At 42.8% G+C, this 25,966-nt stretch overlaps 1 protein-coding gene across 2 annotated transcripts in view; it reads right to left on the reverse strand.

Annotated features, from left to right (window-relative positions):
* Positions 1 to 2,869: 2,869 nt before the first annotated feature.
* LOC148502971 (chemerin-like receptor 1) overlaps positions 2,870 to 25,966 on the reverse strand; it is a 190,557-nt gene continuing 167,460 nt past the window's right edge. For both annotated transcript variants that reach the window (XM_088449099.1, XM_088449098.1), the window contains exons 2-3: positions 19,778 to 19,854; positions 2,870 to 4,655 (exon numbers count right to left, since the gene is read on the reverse strand). In XM_088449099.1, coding sequence (XP_088305225.1) covers positions 3,591 to 4,655; positions 19,778 to 19,819 — 1,107 coding nt within the window. In that variant the 5' untranslated portion in view covers positions 19,820 to 19,854 and the 3' untranslated portion in view covers positions 2,870 to 3,590. The remainder of the gene's footprint in view (positions 4,656 to 19,777; positions 19,855 to 25,966) is intronic.

Below are 25,966 nucleotides of genomic sequence, written 5' to 3' on the forward strand. Positions count from 1 at the left end.
CCCTCTCCCAGCACAGATCACAGCACCCAGCACCCCTCTCCCAGCACAGATCACAGCACCCCTCTCCCAGCACAGATCACAGCACCCAGCACCCCTCTCCCAGCACAGATCACAGCACTCAGCACCCCTCTCCCAGCACAGATCACAGCACCCAGCATCCCTTGCCAGCACAGCTCACAGCACCCCTCTCCCAGCACAGATCACAGCACCCAGCACCCCTCTCCCAGCACAGATCACAGCACCCTCTCCCAGCACAGATCACAGCACCCAGCACCCCTCTCCCAGCACAGATCACAGCACCCAGCTTCCCTCTCCCAGCACAGCTCACAGCACTCCTCTCCCAGCACATATCACAGCACCCAGCACCCCTCTCCCAGCACAGATCACAGCACCCAGCACCCCTCTCCCAGCACAGATCACAGCACCCAGCACTCCACTCCCAGCACAGATCACAGCACCCAGCACCCCTCTCCCAGCACAGATCACAGCACCCAGCACTCCTCTCCCAGCACAGATCATAGCACCCAGCACCCCTCTCCCAGCACAGATCACAGCACCCAGCACCCCTCTCCCAGCACAGATCACAGCACCCAGCACTCCACTCCCAGCACAGATCACAGCACCCAGCACCCCTCTCCCAGCACAGATCACAGCACCCAGCACTCCTCTCCCAGCACAGATCATAGCACCCAGCACCCCTCTCCCAGCACAGATCACAGCACCCAGCACCCCTCTCCCAGCACAGATCACAGCACCCAGCATCCCTCTCCTAGCACAGATCACAGCACCCCACTCCCAGCACAGATCACAGCACATAGTACCCCTCTCCCAGCACAGATCACAGCACCCAGCACCCCTCTCCCAGCACAGATCACAGCACCCAGCACCCCTCTCCCAGCACAGATCATAGCACCCAGCATCCCTCTCCCAGCACAGATCACAGCACCCAGCACCCATCTCCCAGCACAGATCACAGCACCCAGCACCCCTCTCCCAGCACAGATCACAGCACCCAGCATCCCTCTCCTAACACAGCTCACAGCACCCAGCATCCCTCTCCTAGCACAGATCACAGCACCCCTCTCCCAGCACAGATCACAGCACCCAGCACCCCTCTCCCAGCACAGATCACAGCACCCCTCTAACAGCACAGATCACAGCACCCCTCTCCCAGCACAGATCACAGCACCCAGCACCCCTCTCCCAGCACAGATCACAGCACCCAGCACCCCTCTCTCAGCACAGAGCACAGCACCCAGCACCCCTCTCCCAGCACAGATCACAGCACCCAGTACCCCTCTCCCAGCACAGATCACAGCACCCCTCTACCAGCACAGATCACAGCACCCAGCACCCCTCTCCCAGCACAGATCACAGCACCCAGCACCCCTCTCCCAGCACAGATCACAGCACCCAGCATCCCTCTCCTAGCACAGCTCACAGCACCCAGCATCCCTCTCCTAGCACAGATCACAGCACCCCTCTCCCAGCACATATCACAGCACCCAGCACCCATCTCCCAGCACAGATCACAGCACCCCTCTCCCAGCACAGATCACAGCACCCCTCTCCCAGCACAGATCACAGCACCCAGCACCCCTCTCCCAGCACAGATCACAGCACCCAGCACCCCTCTCCCAGCACAGATCACAGCACCCAGCACCCCTCTCCCAGCACAGATCACAGCACCCAGCACCCCTCTCCCAGCACAGATCACAGCACCCAGCACCCCTCTCCCAGCACAGATCACAGCACCCAGCACCCCTCTCCCAGCACAGATCACAGCACCCAGCACCCCTCTCCCAGCACAGATCATAGCACCCAGCACCCCTCTCCCAGCACAGATCATAGCACCCAGCACCCCTCTCCCAGCACAGACCACAGCACCCAGCATCCCTCTCCTTGCACAGATCACAGCACCCCTCTCCCAGCACAGATCACAGCACCCAGCATCCCTCTCCCAGCACAGCTCACAGCACCCCTCTCCCAGCACAGATCACAGCACCCAGCACCCCTCTCCCAGCACAGATCATAGCACCCAGCAACCCTTTCCCAGCACAGATCACAGCACCCAGCACCCCTCTCCCAGCACAGATCACAGCACCCAGCATCCCTCTCCTAGCACAGATCACAGCACCCCTCTCCAGCACAGATCACAGCACCCCTCTCCCAGCACAGATCACAGCACCCAGCATCCCTCTCCCAGCACAGATCACAGCACCCCTCTCCCAGCACAGATCACAGCACCCAGCACCCCTCTCCCAGCACAGATCCCAGCACCCCTCTCCCAGCACAGATCACAGCACCCAGCACCCCTCTCCCAGCACAGATCACAGCACCCAGCATCCCTCTCCCAGCACAGATCACAGCACCCCTCTCCCAGCACAGATCACAGCACCCCTCTCCCAGCACAGATCACAGCACCCAGCACCCCTCTCCCAGCACAGATCACAGCACCCAGCACCCCTCTCCCAGCACAGATCACAGCACCCAGCATCCCTCTCCCAGCACAGATCACAGCACCCCTCTCCCAGCACAGATCACAGCACCCAGCACCCCTCTCCCAGCATAGATCACAGCACCCAGCACCCCTCTCCTAGCACAACACAGATAACGCGTCGCACCTGCAAACAGGCTCATGTGTAAGTTTGTTTTTCATCGATGTGTTGTATTCTTTTAAACTGCCATGTGTTTGTGCTGCTGCTCTGTTGCTTAGTTTATCCAGCAAGTTCACTGCAGCCTTTGGCTAATATAGGTGAAAACAATATTGTGAGCTGTGAGGTGGTTACAATTGACTGGAAATGTTATAGAGGTTAATAATACAATAGGAACAAAAACAGGACCAATTAATATGATTTTAGCTGTTTTTATCAATTTTATTTAAAAAATCCAGATCCAAAACCAAAATACTTGAAGACGTATTTTCCTTGAAACTTGCTATGCGCCCCTGTTATTATTGGTGCTGCTCTCTGACCATTCCGACAGCTGCAGCTATCGATTTCAACAGCTGCAGCTGCCATTCCCCTACCACCACAGAAGGGACAGCACTGTTCCTGGCTGAGATGGCTGCTGGCTCCAGGCTGCACATGAAATCTCACAAATGGAGTTGACCCGGAAGGGAGACACAGGGCATCAGCAGTAGCACTAGGCTGATGCGCTCTGGGCTCTGGCGGGGATTGCTGAAGGGGGGAGTTTTCACACACCCACTCCGGCAGATGAGATGTTATTACAACTCATCGGTACTGCTTCCTGCTTCGCTTCCGTAAAGAGGTGAAGCAGGAAGAGTTATAGCAGCACGATACATCACCCCCAGGCTAAATTGTGTCATATGGTGCAAAAAGGATAGGAGTGTGAGGATACATCTGTATATAGTTTTGTCAAAGCTTTCAATAAAAACAATACTTTTTCTTCAAATGCTGTAAATAATTAGTGTAAATGAATCATTAGGAGATTGATACTAGTTTTAGATAGTAATAAAATTTATATTTAAAATAAAATCATTTTTATACATAAAATACACTTTATAATATAAAAAGAGCAGAACAATTATACATAAACATACAAATATGACTTGCTGCATATTGAGAATATTACACCATTATTGATTCCTTTTCGGTAATTGAAGATCGTTGTGTGAAACTTTTCTGGCTGAGGCGTGTGTGTACTGTATCCTCACTTAATGCATTATCAAGTCTTGATAGGATGCTAAGCTTAAACTTCTTAAAATCCTGTCCCATTATAACATACAGTATGGGATTTATGCAGCTGTTGGCCATTGCTAAAGCAGTGACAATAGGCATGCCAATCTTAAACAAGGAGTGTGAAAAGTTAACATGAAATAACTCCAAAATGTTCAGTATGTTGAATGGTGACCAGCAAAGGAAAAATGCCACAATTATTGTAAATATGATCTTAAAGGGTTTCCTGGATTTTGCCATTCTGTTCTTCTTGAGCTTGAAGACAATTGGAAAATAGCTGAGTGTAATGACTATGAGTGGTATTAAATATCCAAAAGCAAATCGTATTAGGACCATTACAGTATGGATAGTTTTATCATTATTTTCATCTATTACATTGTTGTGACATACTGTTTTGTTGCCATTCAGTGCAGTGTCACGGAAAATTAAATGAGGGCAGCTTAAGAAAAATCCAATAATCCAAGCAACTGTGGAAAGAAAAGTGGCGAGTTTGGTGGAACGATGATTTTGGGACCAAACAGGATAGAAAACGGAAATGCAACGATCTAAGCTGATAATGGTCAACAGAAAAATGCTGGTGAACATGTTCAAGACAAGAATAAAACTGTTTAGTTTGCACATGGCTTTCCCAAATATCCAGTCGTGATCCATTGCGGTATAAACCACGGTCAGGGGTAGGAAAAAAATGAACAGGAAATCAGCCAGAGCCAGGTTAAAAAGCCAGATAGTGTTGACAGATTTCTTCATTTTGAAAGCAATGATTCCAACAACAAGACCATTTCCAATAATTCCCAAAATGTATACAGTCACATAAAGTAGAGTGGAAACAACCCGAACGGCTAGGCTACTTGTATCATCGCCATGGACGTTATTGATGACATGCAAAATACCTTCTTGATCATCAGGGTAATCACTATTATTATCATAATTAGAATAATTAGAATAGTCATCCATTGTCTGAAAAGAGAAGATAAAATATTATAAGTAACATGGAGTTTTAGTCAGAAACATTTTTGAATATGTGGAATACAGGAATTATTCAGATGTTTACACAAAGTACTGCTGTATAGGCAAATTAAGGGCCAAAATTATTTCCAACACATTGACAATTATTTTAAACTAAAGGAATTTGAAAATTATTACCATCTTCTAGACAATATATGTCCTGTGAGCATGCATGTATGCAGTGCAATTGTCTGCCTTACAATGGAATAGAAAGACCATAGAGTGCTATATGTATGATGTGCCACTGAGTATTTCCTGCAGAGGAAACTATATGCTACAAGCCAAGACCTCACAATACCAATGTGTCACTCAATCCCTAGTTAAATTATCTACTACGTGGATTAACCTCCATCGCACACCACCGATGCCTATTAACATCATAGTATCTGCCAATAGGTTATGGGCTCAAGCACTAGTGTGTAAAGATTAATGACACCAAGACAAAAGACTGCAGGAACAATGAGCAAACAAAACTGAGTGAGTGCAGTCCTTTATTCATACAAGGGAAAAAGTACAATGCAGGGTCTAGAATGAGCTTCATTAAACTAACTGGCTCAGATACTATGCCACATGGAAGTTTGCCATGGAAATGCAACTAAAACAGGAAAGGCTGTGGAAGGTTACCAGTGATGCGGGTGATGTTACCAACCCAGACGATGTAGATAAAGCCATGGGAACTATAGACAGCTGTGGAACTGCATGTATATTGCATTATCCACAGGAAAATATATTCATGTGATATCTTGGGGGCTATAAAGACATCTTATGAAGAGAAGGTTTTAATGGGGAGGATCACCTGAGGTGTATGGCATGAAGCTGAGTGCATGCAAGAATATTAAATAATATATAGATAAAAATAAATTCTATCAGCAATTGACATCAGTAGGCACCCAAGTAGATGACATGCATCAGAATATTATTTCCAAGTAGTGGGTTTAGAGTCTTGTGCTACAAAGCTATAAACAGAAATTGCATGGTCCAAGCTACTGCAATTTCAGGAATGCATACAGTATCTGTATAGACTAATTCTGAGAATTCTATTTTGCTGTCAAAGGGTGTATAACCTAAAAAAAGCAAGTACAAGTGCTTCAAGTGTTACAAAGTGGGACATAAGGCCTCAGAATGCAGAGCAAGTGAACCGTGGTACTCATATAAGCATGATACAAGGAATGAATCAGTGTTAAATGTTGCAGACAGTAACTGCAAAGATTGTTGATACATGGATTCAGCAGCCACAAGGCACTTTAGCTGTAGTGAGAGTTGCTTCAAGTCACTGAAGCCATGTGAGACTGTAAATGTCAAGAAATAGGAAAAAAGTCCTAAATGCCATGAAAGTCAGGACAATTACTGTGCACTTAAGAATTAAAGGCAAAACAGTTGTCAAAGACATATAAGAAATGTTATTTGTGTACTGGAGGATAAGGTATAAAAGATCCAATTCACAAAGGGTCAGTGTGTAGTGTACAGCAAAAGAGGGACTGTAATTGTAACAACAACCCGGTGCCAATAACAGTCTATTCTAGACACTGAAGAATGTCATGTAATGGCAGGTTCAAACTCTAATCAGTCAATGGAACTATGGTATAGGAGACAGGGTCATCTAGGGTACAACAATGTACAGATGTTTTTAGGCAGCTAAGTGAAAGGGATGTCGGTGAACAATCTAGAGAGAAAAGAGTGTGAAAGGTGAATGAAGAGTAAGCAAACAAGTTGCCCCTTTCCAAAGTCAGCTTCCAGAGCTAAAGCATCATTGTAATTAGTGCACGTGGATGTGTGTAGACCAATAGAGGTGGAGTCAATGAGCGGAAACTACTACTTCATGAAACTCATAGATGATGCTACAAGAATGACATGATTCTGAGCAGCAGCAGTTCAAACTGCAGTATATCTCAAGATTCAAGGCAATACGAATGGACGGTTTGCGCACACTGAGTAATCCGCTAAATGTACCAAGTGCTGCTAGCTTTATGAGGTGTTCCAAACCTCTCCAAATATATTGTGAAGAAAATATAAGCTAAGAGCTCTATGGTACTGAAATGAGTGTTCTAATCACGTCTTAATGTATGTTGTGATCTATCATTAAAGCATCCTAGTAATTGTGAATAATTCCTAGTAAGCTGTATATCAGGTGGGCAATAACTGTGGGCTGGATATTCCTTAACAATGCATTTTGAACTTGCACTTCAGTCCTATATCAGCTTAGCAATAACTTTTGGCAGTGTATTCTTATGGTGAAATATGCAACAACTCTGTGTTCTTACAGCAGGTGGACAACTTTGGGCAGTGTGTTCAGTAGGTGGTGAAATACACGCATTGACAACTGTAATCAAATTGTCCTTGTAAGCAGGAAGTCTCTGAGTGGTTCTTCCCTCCTTCTTTTATAACATCATGGATACCTCAAAATGAAATGAGTGCAGTGTCAGGGTACTTGGACACTATTCGTGTAGATGGTTAGTAGATTGGAAAGTACTCACCAAATAATGGCTTCTGCTGGTCCCCCTGCTTGTTGATTTGCAACTTCATGCATGTGAGGCTTAATGTTATGACTATGGAGCTGGTCTTAATCTGAATAAAACCTTTTATTTGTAGGCTTGTACTAAAAAAAGCAGCTGTAATGTTGCCGCTATTACACAAAAAGTCCAGATATTAAAGTCAATGCAATAAATGTCCTGGTAGTCCCAACGTGTTTCGTCCCCGTTTTGGGACTTTTTCAAGGGCAAATGCGGTGGTGGTGTGACTTACCCTGCTTTATACCCACAGTAATCAACCTGTGAATCCCTTCTGTGCGTGTATCTGCCTTACTTCCGGGTTCCGTCAGTATTGCCGCTCACGTGACTCATCACGTGTCTATGTATTCCTACTGCACATTCGCCAATAGGTGTATGTGGTCGCAATGTGCAGCGCTACTCTATCTCCAATATCCCCCCTATATTTCTAATTGGCAGTGCTTTACATAGTGTTGAGACCTGCCTAGTGTTTAGGCTCCGGTCTCTAACCTTGCAGCGGCCATTTTTTAAGTGATACTTCCAGTACTATAGACTCGATTACAGTCTGCCTTCTGTGAATGTTTATTTTGATTGTTTTGTAAGGGAAGTTTACCTCACAACTAACTGCCTTATCTAAATGTGGTTACATTAGAAGTAAATTACTTTATCTCCATCATCTGCATAGTTAGAGTCGATTAAATATACTGAAGTATGGAATTTTCTATTCTATTTCTATGTTGTTATTCATGGATCTATAGTTAGACCCACAGGTTTCAAGGTGTGTAGATTGAATATCCAACGGCTCTCTATATTATTAATCTTGTTTAGTTTATTTTCTCCTCTCCGATTATATTTAACTTTTTCAATGCCTACAAATTTTAATCCCTTGGGGTCACATTGGTGTGTTTCCTGAAAGTGTTCTGACACACTGTGGTTCATGAATCCTCTCTCTATATTCCTGACGTGTTCACTAATTCTGATTTTGAGAGTTCTTCCACAAGGGCATTCCAGCCAATATTCCACATTGTCACTATAACAGGTTATGATGTCCCTTATCTTGTATTCTGTTGAGGTCACTCATGATCTTATCTGATTTGTAGGTTTAGTGCTTTTATAGCTCAGTTTTTTACAGTTGGAACATCTTCCACAGTGGAAGAAGCCTGTTGCCACTGTCTGTCCCTCTAATGTACTTAGTTTTTGGTCTTTTTCTTCTTTTAAATGATTGTGTGTCAGTTTTTTCTTCAAATCTGGAGCTTTACAGAACATGAGGTCTGGTTTATTAGGCAATATTTTGCTCAGGTTGTTATCCATCTGCAAGATATGCCAATGTTTTTGTAAAATGGTTTTGATAGTGGAACCTGCTCCATTGTAATTTGTTATAAAGTATATTTACTCACTATTGTCACTCTGTTGTTTCACTGTATCTTTAAGTAATGTGTCCTTAGGTGTTTTCTTCAGTATTTTGTTGGCTGTTTCTACCTCCCTCATATTATACTTTTTATATTCAAATTGTTGTTTGAGGTCTTTTCCTTGTGTGACATAGTCTCCCATGTTCATACAATTATGCCTCAGTCTCGTGAACTGTCCCTTAGGAATTCCCCTGATCTAATTTGGATGGTGATTGCTACTGGCCAAAATATAGCTGTTGACATCGACTACTTTGCGATGTGTTTTTGTTTCAATATTTCGATTGGAAATAAAAATATCTAGATCTAGAAATTGTACTTCTTTTTTACTGTAGTTGGATGTAAAGCGTAAATTCCTGTCATTATTGTTTATATAAGTTAAGAAGTTTTTTAATGATGTTTCGTCCCCCTTCCAGATGAATAACACATCATGTATATATCATTTCCAGGGAACCAAATTTGCCCCGAGCTCATGGTTGGACCAGATGTTATCGTCCTCCCAGTAACTCATAAAAAGATTTGCATAACTCGGGGCGAACTTGGTTCCCATGGCTGTCCGCTTCCGCTGTAGGAAATACTCTTCCTCGAACCATATGTAATTATGTGTAAGGATAAATTCTATTCCTTTAAGGATGAAGTTGACCTGATCTAACTTGAGTTCTGGATCTTGTTTTAAGAAATACTCTATACTGTGAAGACCCTGACAATGGTCAATCACTGTATAGAGTGAAGCAACATCACTTGTTACCATCCAATAGTCCTCTTCCCACTCAATAGTCATGAGGGTATTGATTGCCTGCGTAGTGTCCCTTAAATAAGATTTTTGTTTTTTAACGTGTTCTTGCAAGAAATGGTCTATATATTCTGAAAGGGGTGAGGTAATTGAATTTATTCCAGATGTTATAGGTCTTCCTGGTGGTTGTGTGATGCTCTTATGGACCTTGGGCAAATTATAAAAAACTGGGATTGTTGGAAATGGTGTATCTAAAAATTTGAGTTCTTGTTTGTTTAGTATACCTGGTGTCCCTCCCTCATTTATCAATGCCCTAAGCTCCTTTTGGAAGTCCTTCATTGGGTCTCTTTTTAGTCTTATATAGGTATCTGTATCATTCAATAGTCTATAAGACTATTTGATGTAATCTATCTTATCCAACAGGACTATACCCCACCCTTATCAGCCAGTTTGATTACCAATTCATTGTCATTTTGTAATTCTTTTAGTGCTTTCTGTTCTAATTTTGTGATGTTTTGCTTGGTTATGCCAATATTAGGATCCAGTTTTTTTATATCTTGCAGTACTGCTTATTCAACGTGTTAACAAAGTTGCCTCTCATGTGACTGGGATTAAAAGTTGACACTGGTTTTAGTCCTGTATGTTTATGTAGTGATGGCTCTGCATTTTTTAGAGTGCTAGTGTTCTTATCCAGAAAATACTTCTTTAAACTAAGTTTCCTAGTGAAATTTTTAAATCCAAATAAGTATTAAACTTATCTAAACAGTTCATGGGGGCAAACTTCAAACCCTTATTGAGTAGTGTTACTTGAGGATTAGTGAGGGTCCTACTACTAAGATTAAATATCCCTATTGGTGATGTTGTAGTTGGTGTAGTTCTTCCTCTACTTTGCTTTTTTTGCCCTCCCCGACATCCTCATCTTGTATGTCTCATTTTCTTTTTTGAGGGGCCGGTGTTTATTGCTTGACTGTGCTGGTTCCCAAGTCTAAAAAACAGTCTCCCCATGGTTGTCCACTTCTTGTCTCCTCTATCAAGATCTGTTGTATATTGATATCAGTGGTGTCAGTTAAACTCTCCCCCTAATTATTTGATCTATCATTGTTTAAGGGGTTGATATAGATTGAATCTCTCCACCCTTGTACAAATGATTGACGTGCCAAGGTAATGTGATTTTCATTATCATCCTCCTCCACTTCTATGGAGTAGACTGAGAAACTGGCCTCTGATCCATCTTCACTAGTGTCACTTTCCCCACTGTGAATGGTGAGATCTAAGAGATTAATACTGTTGTTTTGTGTATTCGGTATTTCATGTATTTTTTCATATATTGTTGGTAGGTGAGATGTAATTTTTTGTATATTGGAGATCTTTTAATGTTTTTATCCGTTAATTTTGCTGGGGTATTCCTAAGATGTTTCACTGATCTCCGTATTGGTTGAATGTGGACTTGATCTTTCTTGTATTTGATATGTTTTTTGGCCTGTTTAAGTCCAAATTTGTCCCTCAGAATCTTTGATCTTTTTGTGTCAATTACCTCTTTCTCGACTTTGTCTAATCTTACTTTTGTTACTTTCTCTAAATTTATATAATCTGAGTCATGTTTATAAGGTTCTAATTCCAAATCTAATTCTGCAACATGTTGTACTATTCTCTCTAATTCTGATTTTCTTTCTGTGAATATTAGATGTATAAGTTGATTTGAACAATCTGACAGGATCATATTCCATTTTTCAATGAATGATGAATTGTCTGTATTGTGAGTAGGTTTCTTGTGTATTTTTAGGCCTTTTGGTATAATCTGTTCTTTCAAATACCACTCAAGAATGTATACCTCCCACCAAATCTTTGTTTCTTTGATTAAATTTTTTTCTAATTCAGTAAATTTATTATAGAAATTTCTACTACTAGGTAAAGGGATTATCCTACTATCTATATTTGAAAACAGTTGATTGGCCCTATCTAATCTCAATGTTCGGGAATCCAAGATCCCCATGAATTGATGTGTTGTGGTTACTTGGTGCTGCTAACCTTGGAACAGAGCTCAAATACAAGGTAATACGAATGGACGGTTTGCGCACACTGAGTAACCCGCTAAATGTACCAAGTGCTGCTAGCTTTATGAGGTGTTCCAAACCTCTCCAAATATATGAGCGGAAACTACTACTTCATGAAACTCATAGCTGATGCTACAAGAATTACATGATTCTGAGCAGCAGCAGTTCAAACTGCAGTATATCTCAAGATTCGAGCACCTACAGTGGCACTCAAAGGTGAAACACCATTGGCGGCGTGTTCCAGTAAAAGGCCAAGTGTCGTTCATCTCCATGTCTTTGGTCGTAGAGCATATACCCATATCCCTAAAGAAAAGTGGCACAAGTTAGATCCTAAGTCCATCTCATGTATCAAGCTAGGATACTGTCAACAAAGCAAAGGAAAAAGATTGTGAGACAATAACAGCAACAAAAATCATAAAGTCAAGAGATGTAGTGTTTCAGAAGACCATTTCAACCAAAGACAAGCAGGATATTGTAACAATACAAATATTTGTGATGCTAGATATGCCTGCAGCTGGAAGCGAGTCAGAAACTAAGATCACAGATACAAGTGATCAACCACTGAGAAGAAGCTCTATGAGGAGCAACAAAGGAAACCTCCTAAAAGGTACAACGAAGAATTGCAAACTCAAGCCGCAACTAGGAAGAGTGGAATCAGCTATAGATAAAGAGCTTACAGCTCAAAATAACAATGACACATGTTCCAAACAAGTGACTCATGTGTGAGTCTTACTTGCTACAAAGCCTGACTTGTTGCAAAGGGATACATTTAAAAGTCTGGTATTAACTACAGGGGGATCTTCTCACCTGTTGAAGGTATAATGCATGACATACTGTATGGTCATTGCTATATCTACTGTATATGATCTGCTACTATACCAGCTAGACTTTAATTCCGACTTCTTTAACAGTGAGTTACTGGAAAAAATTTACATGGAACTACCGAAGCATTGCAATGTGATACATTTCCAGAGGTAAATATATTATATGGGCTAAAACATAGTGGTTGTAGCTGGTACATCAATCTATACCAGGGGCAGAACTATGGGAGACAATGGAGGTGCCTGTCGCCAGGCTCCAGCACTGAAGGGGCACCTCCTCCATTGCCCACAATATATTCACCCCACTTAGGACTGTAACTATGTACCTGGAGTGTACCATCACGGCCACCCAATACATTGCACCTCTTCCCGGTACCTGAGAAGCCACCATACACTAGTGGAGAGCTCCGTGTCAGATCAGATGCTGCATCCTCCGTCTATATATAGCCTGTCCCTTCTCTTTGGTGTTGATGTTCCTCAGCAGCTTCTTATGTCAGTGTGACACATCTGGTGCCCCACTCACCCACAACTGTCTGTATCACTCCTCCCTGGCAGCAGCCCTAGCCTCACTTTTGACACGTGCAGCAGTCCCGGCACAGCCCCTCACCAACAACTCCCTGTCCTACTCTTCCCTGGTGACAGCCCTAGCCATGGACCCATGCAGCAGTCCCAGTGCCCCCCACACCCACAACTTTCCATATCACTCCTTCCTGGTGGTAGCCCTAGCCACGGACCTATGCAGTAGAGTCCTGAGTGGCTGGCTCGAGGATAAGCTTGGCTGCAGGTCTTCTTCCATGATCTGGATGTCAACAATAATGCATCTAATGGAGCTGTGGATAAGAGCCCTGGGAGGCAGGGGCCTGGGGCACCAATGACTGAGTCTGGGGGGCAGATCTTTGGTGGAGCAACTTCCCGGCATGTGATGCAGTCAGAAGTAGACTGAGCATTTACTGATTTGTAGTCAAACTACAGTGACAGTCTTACAGTATCTTTACTTAAACCCACTCCTCAAAGCCACAACATCATGGGGTATCAGGAGGGCTCTCCACCCCACATAAGGTGGCTTTTACCATCATCCCGAGGACTCTGAGCCTCAGGCTAATTACACCATGCAGGTCACTATCTTATCTGTGACTAATACATACAGATGTGTCCACATACATCTACTCTCCATGTGACACAAAACGCATGAGCACAGAGTAACACGGTAGCACCAAGCATCTTTTCATGCAAATTTTTCCCTTCAAATGCATCTTATTCGCACAGCAATGCGAATAGAATGCACAAGCAGCTTCTGTGATTAGAATTATCTGCGGCTTGCCTTTATTCTGTGTTTAACTGTGGGTGTATCTGCATGCAAAATGCTATATTACAGTGTCAGCGGCTCTGACCAGGGGCGCCAAATTATAACTTGCCTCCGAGCGTCTGGGATAAACTTACACCACTGATCTAGACAGTGTACTGCTAGAGATTATCTGTTCACTCAAAGACTGTTCACTCTTTGTATTACAATTGGAGAAAGAAAAGCTTATTCATCATGCATGTATATGTAGGAGATTTATTGTTTGCAGTTTCAAGAAAGTTAGATAGCCAATGTCAAGTTGTTGCTAAGTGTCAGGTTCATACTGAGTGGTCTATTTACTAAGCAGTATTAGGAGAAGTGAAGAGTGAATAGTGATAAGGTGCCAGCCAATCAGCTCCCAACTGTAATTTTTCAAACACAGCCAGTGAGATGGCAGTTAGGAGCTGATTAGCAGGCACCTTATCACTTTTCACTCTTCACTTTTCTCTTCTCCCAACACTGCTTAGTAAATATACCCCTCAATGACATTGGGTCTAAGGATCATGCAGAACTTGAATGCTGAGACTAATGCTATTGACCACCAGGGCTACATTGAGGCAATACTCAGCAAGTTTGGAATGACAGATGCCAAACCAGCCAACACACCAATTGACAAAAGCATGAAAATCTCAAAAGCTAAGTGTCCAACAACAGAAGCAGATATAGATAATGTCAGCAGTGTAAGCCAGTTTGCAACCAACCCTGGAAGAGAACACTGGACAGCTATTAAATGATACTTAAATGGTACAAGCTCCTTAAAATTTGTGAAAACTGAAATTTCAGAGATGCAAGCATTCTGTGATGCCATTTGGGGATTGGATGAAGATGACAGATGTTCCTATACTGGATAGCTATTTGCTTTTGCAGGCACAGCTGTCAGTTGGGCCAGCAGGAAACAGCCAACCATTGTTTCATTAACTACTGGAGTACATGGCTCTCACAAAAACTGCCAAAGATACAAAATGGGTAAAGGAGACTTTGTGTGAGTTGGGTCTGTTTAGTTGAAATTACACCATTAACATAGCATGTAACAACAATGGTGCAATTGACTTGTCTTCCAGTGCTAAACATAATGGTAGATCTAAGCATAGTGCCATAAGACACCTTTTTATTAAAGAGTTGATAGATAGTACCTTAGTCAGAGTGATTTACGTGACTAGTGAGGGATACCTTGCAGACATGCTATAGGTCTGACATCATACAGTGTATACTAAATGCCTTTCTACAAATGCAGAAATGGAATGGAATGCATTTGAAATGTTGATCTGTTATGCTATGTTTTGTCTTACATATTACCCCGTGTTATTGGTTACTGGTGAGACATCCTAAATATGGAATGGTCATATTATTGTCTTGTAACCAGAGACAGACTTGAGTGAGGAGGGTGTTAAAGCAATGCGTTCTGTGAGCTGTCTGGGCACTAAGACCCAGAATCACTGGAGGCACAACCTCTAACCTAGTCAAGTGCACTAATGCACATATGCTGCTCTCCTTAGGTCATCTCCTCCCCAACGTCCATCATGTAGGACATGCCTTTGAGTGACTATATGTTACAGGCCAAAAGCTCATAATCCCACTGATAGATCCTGATGTTCCTGCATCCTGTACTGTACCTCTTGCATATTCTACTGGTTAATAAACTAATCCTGGTTGTTATCTACTGTGTCAACTAACCTCCATCGCACACCACTGACACCTATAACCATCATGGGATCTGAAAATAGCAAATAATTACTGGCTGATATTAATATGAAAAAAGCATTTTGTACCTTTCCATTTTTACCAAGTTGCATTTAGATTTTCCATGCACTTTTATTTGATGCTATTACTAAAATGAAATCTACAATGTTATGTGCTCATTAAATAGCTATTATGTGATCACTCATGGTCTTCCTAGTTAATAGTTCTATTAAGGTTAATATGTTGATAAATTGCTGTTATTGGCAATCAATATCATTGCAGATAGAAACAATCACTTTACTTGTAAAGACTTATAAAAACTTCCATTTAGAGCTCTTGCCCCTGAATTTAACTGTGCAAACTCCTCATTGTACATCAAATGGTAAACAGTGCCTTAAAAAGAATTATAAGTTGATATAGCAGAATGGAAAGTGGTCAGAAAGATAAAACGGGTCCAATGTAACAAGGTGAATTTCGCATACAAAATGCAATAAAATTATTGCATGGTAAATGTGATAATGTAGTATCAGTCATATGTATTAAGCAGGAAATGAAAGTTTTTTTTGTGAAAGATGATTGCAACAATTTTCTATATCTTAAAGATCACATAACTTGCAATTGAAAAATAGTAAAAATGCAATATTTTCCGATGAATCATTCAAATTTCATAAATATTTTTTGGATTTTCTTGCTCCTGTTTATCGCTCGCCTCTGGTGGCGCAGAAATAGGTTTTTGTCATAAGAAAAAGGTTTAGGTAGGGGGATCTGAGAGCCCACCCATGTATGAGAAGACCTCCCATATATGACAGCCCCTCCATGTATGAGAATATCTCCCATATATGAAAGCCCACTCATGTATGAGAACTCCCATATATGAGAGCCCACCCATGTATGAGAAGACCTCCCATATATGAAAGCCCACCCATGTATGAGAAGACCTCCCATGTATGAAAGCCCACCCATGTATTAGAAGACATCTCATATATGAAAGCCCACCCATGTATGAGAAGACCTCCCATGTATGAAAGCCCACCCATGTATGAGAAGACCTCCCATATATGAAAGCCCACTCATGTACAGGATGAGAAGACCTTCCATGTTTTCCAGCTCCTATGTTTCCTTGGCCTACTTGTTACTAGTGAGCAGGAGCCTGGATCACAGTCCACTTCAGCTGAATCTTTAATTGTAGGTAATTATTTGACTTGTGTAAGTAAATGGATCCACAATATATGATATATTTTAATTGATAAATTCAATTTATCAAATTAAGCTTCTCTTCCTCCCCCACAGAGCGATGACATTGCTTTTGACTTTGATGAATTCTCATGCTCCGCCTCTTTCCCGGCACATGCACAATGCTTCAGATTACATGGTGTTGACCAACAAATTTAAATAATATCACATTATTATTATTATTATTATCCTTTATTTATATGGCGCCACAAGTGTTCCGCAGCGCCTTACATAGTACATAGAACTAATAGGTGAACAAGAAACAAGTAACATACAGTACATTACAGTACAGGACAAGGACACAACTTATATACATTGCTGAAATAGTGATTAAAGCACTCACAATAAGCTGCCGGGAATTGGCGGTCCCGTGTTAGGTGCCCTAATGGGGAGTAGAGAGTAGAAGAAAATGTAAAGAGAAGCACATGAAGGAAGAGGTGCCTGCTCGTGAGAGCTTACATTCTAAGGGGAGGGGCAGACAGACAGGCGTGACACAGAAGGGGAGGGCAGACAGACAGGCGTGACACAGAAGGGGAGGGGCAGATAGACAGGCATGACACAGAAGGGGAAAATGGGATGGAAAGAGCATGAGGTGGGTTAGGATGAGTGCTGGAAGGCCTTGATGAAGTAGTGGGTCTTGAGAGCCCGTTTGAAGATTTGTAGAGAGGTGGAGAGTCTGATGGGGAGAGGGAGAGCATTCCAAAGGTAGGGAGCAGCACGGGCAAAATCTCGGATACGGGAGTGGGAGGAAGTAATCAGTTGGCAAGAGAGGCGGCATGCATTAGTTGAGCGAAGTGGGCGGGCGGGAGTGTGAAGGGAGAGAAGGTCAGAAATGTATGCGGGAGAGGATTTGGTGAGGGCTTTGTAGGCAAATGTAAGAACCTTGAATTGGCATCTGAAGGGGAAGGGGAGCCAGTGTAGGGCTTGAAGGAGAGGGGAAGCAGATGTAGAATGTCTGGAGAGGAAGATGAGCCGAGCAGCAGCATTAAGAACCGATTGTAGTGGAGAGAGGTGAGAGACTGGGAGGCCAGCTAGGAGAAGGTTACAGTAGTCCAATCTGGATATGACCAGTGAGTGGATGAGGGTTTTAGTGGCATCCTGGGTGAGGAAGGGTCTAATCCTGGAGATATTTTTAGGTGAAAACGGCAGGACTGCGAGAGGTGCTGAATGTGCGGTTTAAACGAGAGGGAGGAGTCTAGGATAACTCCAAGACAGCGCACTTTGGGGCTAGAGGAGATAGTTGTGCCATCAATAGATAATGAAATTGTGGAAAGTGATGTAGTGGAAGAGGGTGGGAAGATGATCAGCTCAGTCTTAGACATGTTAAGTTTAAGAAAGCGCTGGGACATCCACAAAGAGACAGCAGAGAGACAGTTGGAGATATGGTTAAGGAGCTCAGGGGTGAGCTCAGGGGTGGAAAGGTAAATTTGAGTATCATCTGCATAGAGATGATATTGGAGGTCAAAGGAGTTAATGAGTTCACCCAAAGAGGATGTATATAGGGAGAAAAGGAGAGGTCCAAGAACAGAACCTTGGGGAACTCCTACCTTTAGTGGAAGTGGAGGGGAAGAGGAGTCATGAGAGGACAAAGTGAAGGAACGATCAGAGAGGTAGGAGGAAAGCCAAGAGAGGGCAGTGTCACTTAGACGGAGAGAGTAAAGGATTTGCAGGAGGAGAGGGTGGTCTACAGTGTCAAATGCAGCAGAGAGGTCAAGGAGAATGAGCAGAGAGTAGTGGCCCTTGGATTTGGCAGCAAGGAGGTCGTTGCGGACTTTCGTGAGGGCAGTTTCAGTGGAGTGGAGAGATCGGAAGCCAGATTGAAATGAGTCAAGGAGGGAGTGGGAAGAAAGAAAGGTGGTAAGGCGGTTGTAGACAATACGCTCAAGGAGTTTGGAAGCAAAAGGGAGAAGTGAGATGGGTCGATAGTTGGAAAGTATGTTAGGATCAAGGGTAGGTTTTTTAAGAATGGGGGAGACAAGAGCATGTTTGAATGCAGAAGGGACAGTGCCAGATGATAGGGAGAGATTAAGGAGGTGAGCCAGATGGGAACAGGCAGAAGGAGACAGGTGGGAGAGGAGACGGGAAGGGATAGGGTCAAGAGTGGAGGTGGAAGGGGGGGGAGGACCGGATGAGGGCCATGGCTTCCTCTCCAGAAGCAGGGGAGAAGGATGTCAGAGTTGGTGAGACAGAAGGGGAGGGGTGGTAAGGGCAAGGAGGGGGAGGAGTGCTGAGGGTCTGATGGGATATGATGTCCTCACGTATGGAGTCAATTTTAGATGTAAAGTACTGTAGGTGGCAAAGTCGAGGGCAGAGAGCGAGGAGGGAAGGCACATCTCATCACATCTCACATCTCAAAATTAGTTTTGCAACCCACAGCGGTTTTTCGTAATGCAATGTTGCTCATAAATCATTTGTTACAGTCCGTTGATAAAAATAATTTACGCCTTGCAAAGCTCTGTAATAATAGGGGAATTGTTTCCTCAAAAAATTGCAAAATGATACATAGACCCCATAGTCTTTTAACATGTGAGTGTCCAAAATATAGAGCTTCACAGTGTCTCCTTGCAAAATGTGCCTTAAAGTACTAATTAATATAGCTTAATATCAAACTTATCTAGGCATTTTATGATTTGGAAAATAATGAGAAAAAAAATCACTGTACTGTGTATATAATTCAGATCACTGAGCCAGACACTATTCTACTGAGTAAGGACTAAGGATGGTAGCAGATGTTGTGGTGGTATTATTGTATGATGGTTAGTAGAGGGACCATTTCAATTTTCTCTGTGGCCTAGACATCTCTAATCATATCCTTGTGAGCCATCCTGCACTATGGACCCTAGCTGGAACTGCTTGACAACTCTCCCAGAATGTCCGGGAGAGTCCTAAATTTGGAGGATTCTTCCGGACACCCAAAAGAGTTGACCAGTCTTTCACATGCACTTGGGAAGTGAGCGTGCTGTGGGTTTCCTGACTCGCATTGTATTATATCATCATGTCCCCACTTCCTGCTCTAAAATGCAGCAAATCACTCTAACCACCTCAGACATGGTTAGCCACTCCGGGACTCTGCAGATATGATGCAGTCTAACAAACATTGTAATTTCAACATTTTTAGAGTTTTGTCTATGGGACAGATTCAAAGGCTGCATAATCCATCACACATACAGTAAATTAAGGTGCTGTCTGCTAGAGAAACACCTTTCCCTCTTTAGAGGTACATGTAGCGTACATCCAAAACTACAATTACCTTCAGTGCTAGTACAATATTTAAAACAGATAAATTATTATTCTGCAGTGGAAAAAATTGTGCACCTACCATTGAAATCTCGGTATCCAAGAGAAAAGAAAAAGAGTGCATAAGTGTATGGATATAGACAGCAAACAATGTTCCCCCTATAGAGATACAGAAACATGTTTAATCACTGAGGTCAAATACATGTGTTCACAATACAATGCATTATATTTAAATTTTTCATTTATTTCACACAGCAGTAAAACATTGCAAAACTTACAGAATATTTGATGTGATTTCAAATGTTACTTAAACAAGATATGAATTGACATTCAAACAGCCACCACTAATGATAGATGAGTGACATTTTCTAAACTATTATGCAGAATTTGAATGCAAATTTCACAAGTTTCTTGCAACACTCGGGGGGAGGGGGGAGATGTATCAATCCTTGGAGAGATAAAGTAGAGAGAGAGATAAAGTGGGAGATTTATCAAAGCTTGGAGAGAGATAAAGTAAAGAGAGATAAAGGCTGTGTTTGAAAAATTACAGTTACAGAAGTAGCTGATCAGTTTGTACTTTATCTACCCTTAATCTCTTTACAAGCTTGATAAATCTCCCCCAAAGTACCAACCAATCAGCTTCTTACTGTCATTTTACAGGCTGTGCTTCATAAATGATAGAAGCTGATTGGCTGGTACTTTCTCTCTCTCCAAGGCTTGATACATCTCTCCTGTGTCTTACTTGTGGTATGTGGTACCTACTATCATTTGTATTCTGCCTGAGATGACCAAATTATTTTTGTTCCATGTGGATTTCTCCCTTACCACACAAAAGAGTATACAGTACAAGCTCCATTTGTAGATTCAAAATTCCATAATGTAGAATTTACAAATACAGTGAAGAATGCAAAAGTTAAATTAAACTTGTGGAACAGTCTGTTCTACAGTGAATTTTCATATGTGCTGAATTTTGGTCACCACCACTACTAAGACCTAAATATGTTATTGCAGTAAAGACCATAGAGGAAATAAGTTAGATATGGGAAGAAACTGAGGTATTTAAAAAAAAAAAAAAAAAACACACGCTCACAAAATAAGTTTCCTTATTAATTACTAAGTTTTAGAAAAAAGTTCTTATTTTAATTTTGGGCATGGATTCTTCATAAGGTGTGGTTTGGATGATGTCAGACATGGCCTGTGCAGACTTGGATGTAACCTAAAATGTCCCAATCTACGATTTAAGATTACGTAAATTTTTTCTGCATTATTCAAACTTTATGATTCATTATGGCTTTATTTAACAACATGGTGGTGCTAACATTGTAATTAAGGGAAGTAGTCAGCATCCTGATAATCAGGTTGCCAACAGTCACAATACAGACAGCGACATCCTAACTGTCAGAATCACAACAGATTTCAGAGGTAAGTATTAGGGTCAGGGGAAGACTTTAGGGTTAGGTTTAGTGTTAGGCACTAAGGGGAGGGTTAGGGTTAAGCTGCGGGAGGGGTGGGTTAGGTTAGGCTGCAGGAGGAGAGGGCTAGGGTTAGGCTGCGGGAGGGGTGGGTTAGGGTTAGGCCGCATGAGGGGTGGGTTAGGGTTAGGCTGCAGGAGGAGAGGGTTAGGGTTAGACAGTAGGGGGATGGTTAGGGTTAGGCTGCAGGAGGAGAGGGTTAGGATTAGGCACTAAAGGGAAGGTTAGAGTTGGGCTGCGGGAGGTGTGGGTTAGGGTTAGGCTGCAGGCTGAGAGGGTTAGGGTTAGGCTGCTGGAGGTGAGGGTTAGAGTTAGGCTGCAGGAGGAGAGGGTTAGAGTTAGGCTGTGGGAGGGGTGGGTTAGGGTTAGGCTGCGGGAGGAGAGGGTTATGGTTAGACAGTAGGGGGATGGTTAGGGTTAGGCTGTGGGAGGAGTAGGCAGGGCCGTAGCTAGGGTAGTGCGGCCGGTGCCATCGCACAGGGCACCACAAGTCAGGGGGCGCTATTTGGGCCTGTTTATTATTATTCTTGTTTGTAGCTTCCTCTTATTTCATCCCCAGCATCTCCTGGCCTCTCCTATCTCTTCTCTGGCCCTTCCCCATGAAGCCATGGCCCTTTTTTGGGTGCATTATGTCCCTTTGAAAAATGAGGGGGTGCCAATGCTCTTTCTGGCACAGGGCACCAAAAAGTCTAGTTACGGCTCTGGGAGTAGGTTAGGGTTAGACACTAGGGGGATAGTTAGGGTTAGGCTGCAGGAGGAGAGGGTTAGGGATAGGCACTAAGGGGAAGGTTAGAGTTAGGCTGCGGGAGGTGTGGGTTAGGGTTAGGCTGCAGGAGGAGAGGCTTAGGGTTAGACAGTAGGGGGATGGTTAGAGTTAGGCTGCGGGAGGAGTAGGTTAGGGTTAGACACTAGGGGCATGGTTACGGTTAGGCTGCAGGAGGAGAGGGTTAGGGTTAGACACTAAGGGGAAATTTAGAGTTAGGCTGTCGGAGGTGTGGGTTAGGGTTAGGCTGCAGGAGTAGAGGGTTAGGGTTAGGCTGCAGGAGGAGAGGGTTAGAGTTAGGCTGCAGGAGGAGAGGGTTAAGGTTAGGCACTAGGGGGAGGGTTAGGGTTAGGCTGCAGGAGGAGTGGGTTAGGGTTAGGCTGCAGGAGGGGAGGGTTAGGCTGCAGGAGGGGAAGGTTAGGGTTAGGCTGCGGGAGGGGTGGGTTAGGGTTAAACTGCAGGAGAAGAGGGTTAGGGTTAGGCTGCGGGAGTGGTGGGTTAGGGTTAGGCTGCAGGAGGAGAGGGTTAGGTTGCGGGAGTGATGGGTTAGGGTTAGGCTGCGGGAGGGGTGGGTTATGGTTATGGTAAGGGTGATAATACTTTCAAAAATATGTTGGTTTCTGACTGTCAGGATGCCGCTGTTGGTATTCTGACCGTTGGCATCCTGACCACCGGGCTCTTGTACCCAACCTGTAATTAACATTATAGGGGAGATGAATTAAAACCTATGAGATAGTTAAAGTGGAGAAGTTGTCCATAGCAGCCAATCAGCTTCTGTCATTTTATAACCTATACTAGATATATGATAGCTAGAAGCTGTTTGTTATGGACAACTTCTCCACTTTATCTCACTCTACAGCTGGGTACACAAATGCCGGTGTGTGTACCCAGCGATGCGACGCCCGACATCCCGATATATCAGACGGTCAGTACACACTGCACAATGCGGTGACCAACCGCCCAATATGTCGTGTACCGGCTCCATCCACTGTACTGGCATCGGCAACTGGGTCGTTCCATCGGTCCTACATGCAGGTCCGATGGAACGACCCCAATGTTTGACCCGCGGGAGTGCGCATGGCCGCGCATAGTGGGTACACACTGGCCGATGTGGACGATGTGTCGTGCTGATCTGCAGGATCAGGCAACATATTGTCTAGTGTGTTCCCTAGTTAAGGTTTAAAACATTTCCCCTAATAATGTCTAGTGTAGGATTTCTTGCTATTGGTTACAGCACAGGTTCCAGGCAGACAATATTTTTAAATAAACTTTTGTGCATTGCTTGTGTCATTGAAAACATTATTTCTTTAAAAAAAAATAATATGTGATAATGACAAATCAAATTGAAATGCACTTAGTAGAACAATCATGATAAATGTAATCTTTGCAAAACAAGAACCGCATTTCAATAGTGATAATTCTCTTGGTTATTCCTTAATGTAAATAGAGACTATAAATTGACAATAAAGCAACAAGCAGTTATACAGTATTAATAGTAAATGCCACAAAATGAGTTAATGCTATGGCATGTACAGTAGGATTTAAAAAATGATGGCCCATCCAGTGGCCTTTATAATTACTCACAAGGCTTTATTTAATGCTACATTGAACTTTTACACCGTAAAATGTAACATATTGTACATTCTACAGCCAATAAAACTATTAACGTTCAGAAAAATTTAATTAATAAATGATATAATGTGTTTACACTTCAAGCAAACGACTGTGTATACTTATGTCTCATTATAACATACAGATAATGTAGAAGATTGAAAGTGTTAGTAATTAATGTTAAACTTGCATTACCCTTTTTGTACACAAATTAACAATGTAAGCAATTTATTGTACAGTGCACAAAATAAAATAGTGGTATGACAGTTATTAATTAAGGGGAAAGTCATATTTTCAAAATAAAATGTAAATAAAAGCAAAGATAAATACAAAATACAAATTAAATTTTATTAAATTAGCAATAAAATTAAATTTGATTAAATAAAAATTAAGTTAAATTAAAAGCATCTGCTGTTTTCACTTTGAAAAATTATATAGTAAAATTCTTTCTTGCATCAGTAAAAAATGGAAATGTCAAATAAGTAACATGAATAGATGGATGTAAATAATATTACTGCAAATCTAGTAATTAGAAGTACTGTTTCAGCTGGAGAGGTCAATATGCAAATAGCCAATGAGAAGATGCTAGATAGTGCTGCTAGCAACCAATCAGCTTCTAATACCACTTTTAGACCAGAGCCAGCGTTTCAGCAATGCTTTTTTCTGCGTTATTGAGCACAGGTTGAAACTGGGTGATGGCTCCAAAACCCCTTCCACACTGCACCTTGGTTCTGTGTTATTCCCGGGTCAACCCCTTCCACACAGAACCCGTGACAGCCCTGTAGAATGTGTGAGTCATTAGAAGTGGATGTTTTGTTACAGGCTCACAAAGATCATGGAAGTGGGTTCAGAGCTCCTCAACCGCCAATTGGATACCTTTTAGATACCTTTACTGTAATCCAGGTTGAATAACCCAGGTCGCACTCTTTCAGACTGCAGGTAACTTGGGTCGGTACTGGAAATAACCCTGGCAATGACCAGGGTCGAGGCTTGAGCAATTTGGACTGGGTAAATCCTTTCACTCAGAGAAAGGACCCGGTGGATGGAGCATGCAATGGACACTGAAGCTTAGTGTAGTGAGGGGAGAGTTACAGTGAGTAGGGGATGAGAGAGGCTCCCAGCACTCAGACCCATCTCAATGTGTGCCTCCGCAGCCATTAATCTTGCTGCTAGTCACATAAATTTGCAATAAAGGACAGCTTTTGATTAACAAAAAGGTATGATGACAGATAAAGGACAGCCCAGGTGCACCAAGCAAAACAATATATCCAACACCCAAAACGATGAAGCCATTTGACAGGATGGTGTCCAGTAGGATTTATCAACCAAGTTCCATACTGTGTAGGAGAGTGAACCCTAAGGAATAACTGTACTAAGATGGCCACTGAGCTGCAGTTCTTTCTTACCCATCAGGAAGCAAGAACCCAATAACAACCAACAACTACATAATAACAAGCCAGCAATAAGCAAAAAGAGGAGGGAAGGTGGGGATTTTCCAGGAACAAGGAGGTTTCACACCAGACAAACTCAGATAATATAGACTCATCCTTAAACTGGATCCATTGACTCCCTAGTCTGTCATACATTTTCCCATCCGCACAAAACACCTCCATTAGGCAAAGGTATTATACAGGGAAAATCTGTCCTAACCTTGTGGTTTAACAGCCTTCAGGCTTAATACTGGCTTCTGTTACCCAATAGTCTATGAAAACATCACTCAATTGATGCTTGTTTGTTGGTGTCTTACCAGAATAGTCCATAAATTATCACTCGGATTTAGATCTGGTGACTAAAACTGCAACAAAATATGTATGGCATAGTAGACGACCATATTCTGCCAACAAACCCCATGGCAGCTACATATAGGGCCTGATTCACAGTTGTACACAAATGCAATGGTTTGTTCTGGATCTGTACTGCACATATGCCAATCTGTGTCTATGACGAGAGTCTCGGTGCCTCCTAAGCTGCAGCATGACTGGGGTGGGGAAGGGGCAGTGACGGCCAGCATCCTAGAAAACAGGGGCATGTCTGCCTCGTTTTCTGGGTGTGCTGATGCCAGTATCTGTGTCTTCTGAATAGAGATGTGTGGGTCCGGTTCTCAGAGAATCGACAACAACCGAATTTAGGGGTTCTGCGACAAACCGAGTTCGAGTTCGGAATCACTTTGAGGTACCTAGTCAAATCGAGTCCCGGTTTGGAGTTTCCTGTTGTTCGGAACTCGGGTTTAAAAACCGAACTCAGGTTTTGGATTGCATGCTAAAAGGTCAAGATTACCTCATTTTAGCTGTTTTCTTTCTTTATTTTTTAAAAATACAGATCCAGAACCAAAGCCACAGCAAGTGAGGTTGGTTTTGTAAAATCAAAACACGAAGATGAATCCGGATCCAGAACCAAAACCAAAACAGGGGATTTGCAATAAATC

This window comes from Taudactylus pleione, unplaced genomic scaffold (assembly GCF_031769625.1).
Source record: "Taudactylus pleione unplaced genomic scaffold, aTauple2 ptg000479l, whole genome shotgun sequence".
Taxonomy (NCBI): domain Eukaryota; kingdom Metazoa; phylum Chordata; class Amphibia; order Anura; family Myobatrachidae; genus Taudactylus; species Taudactylus pleione.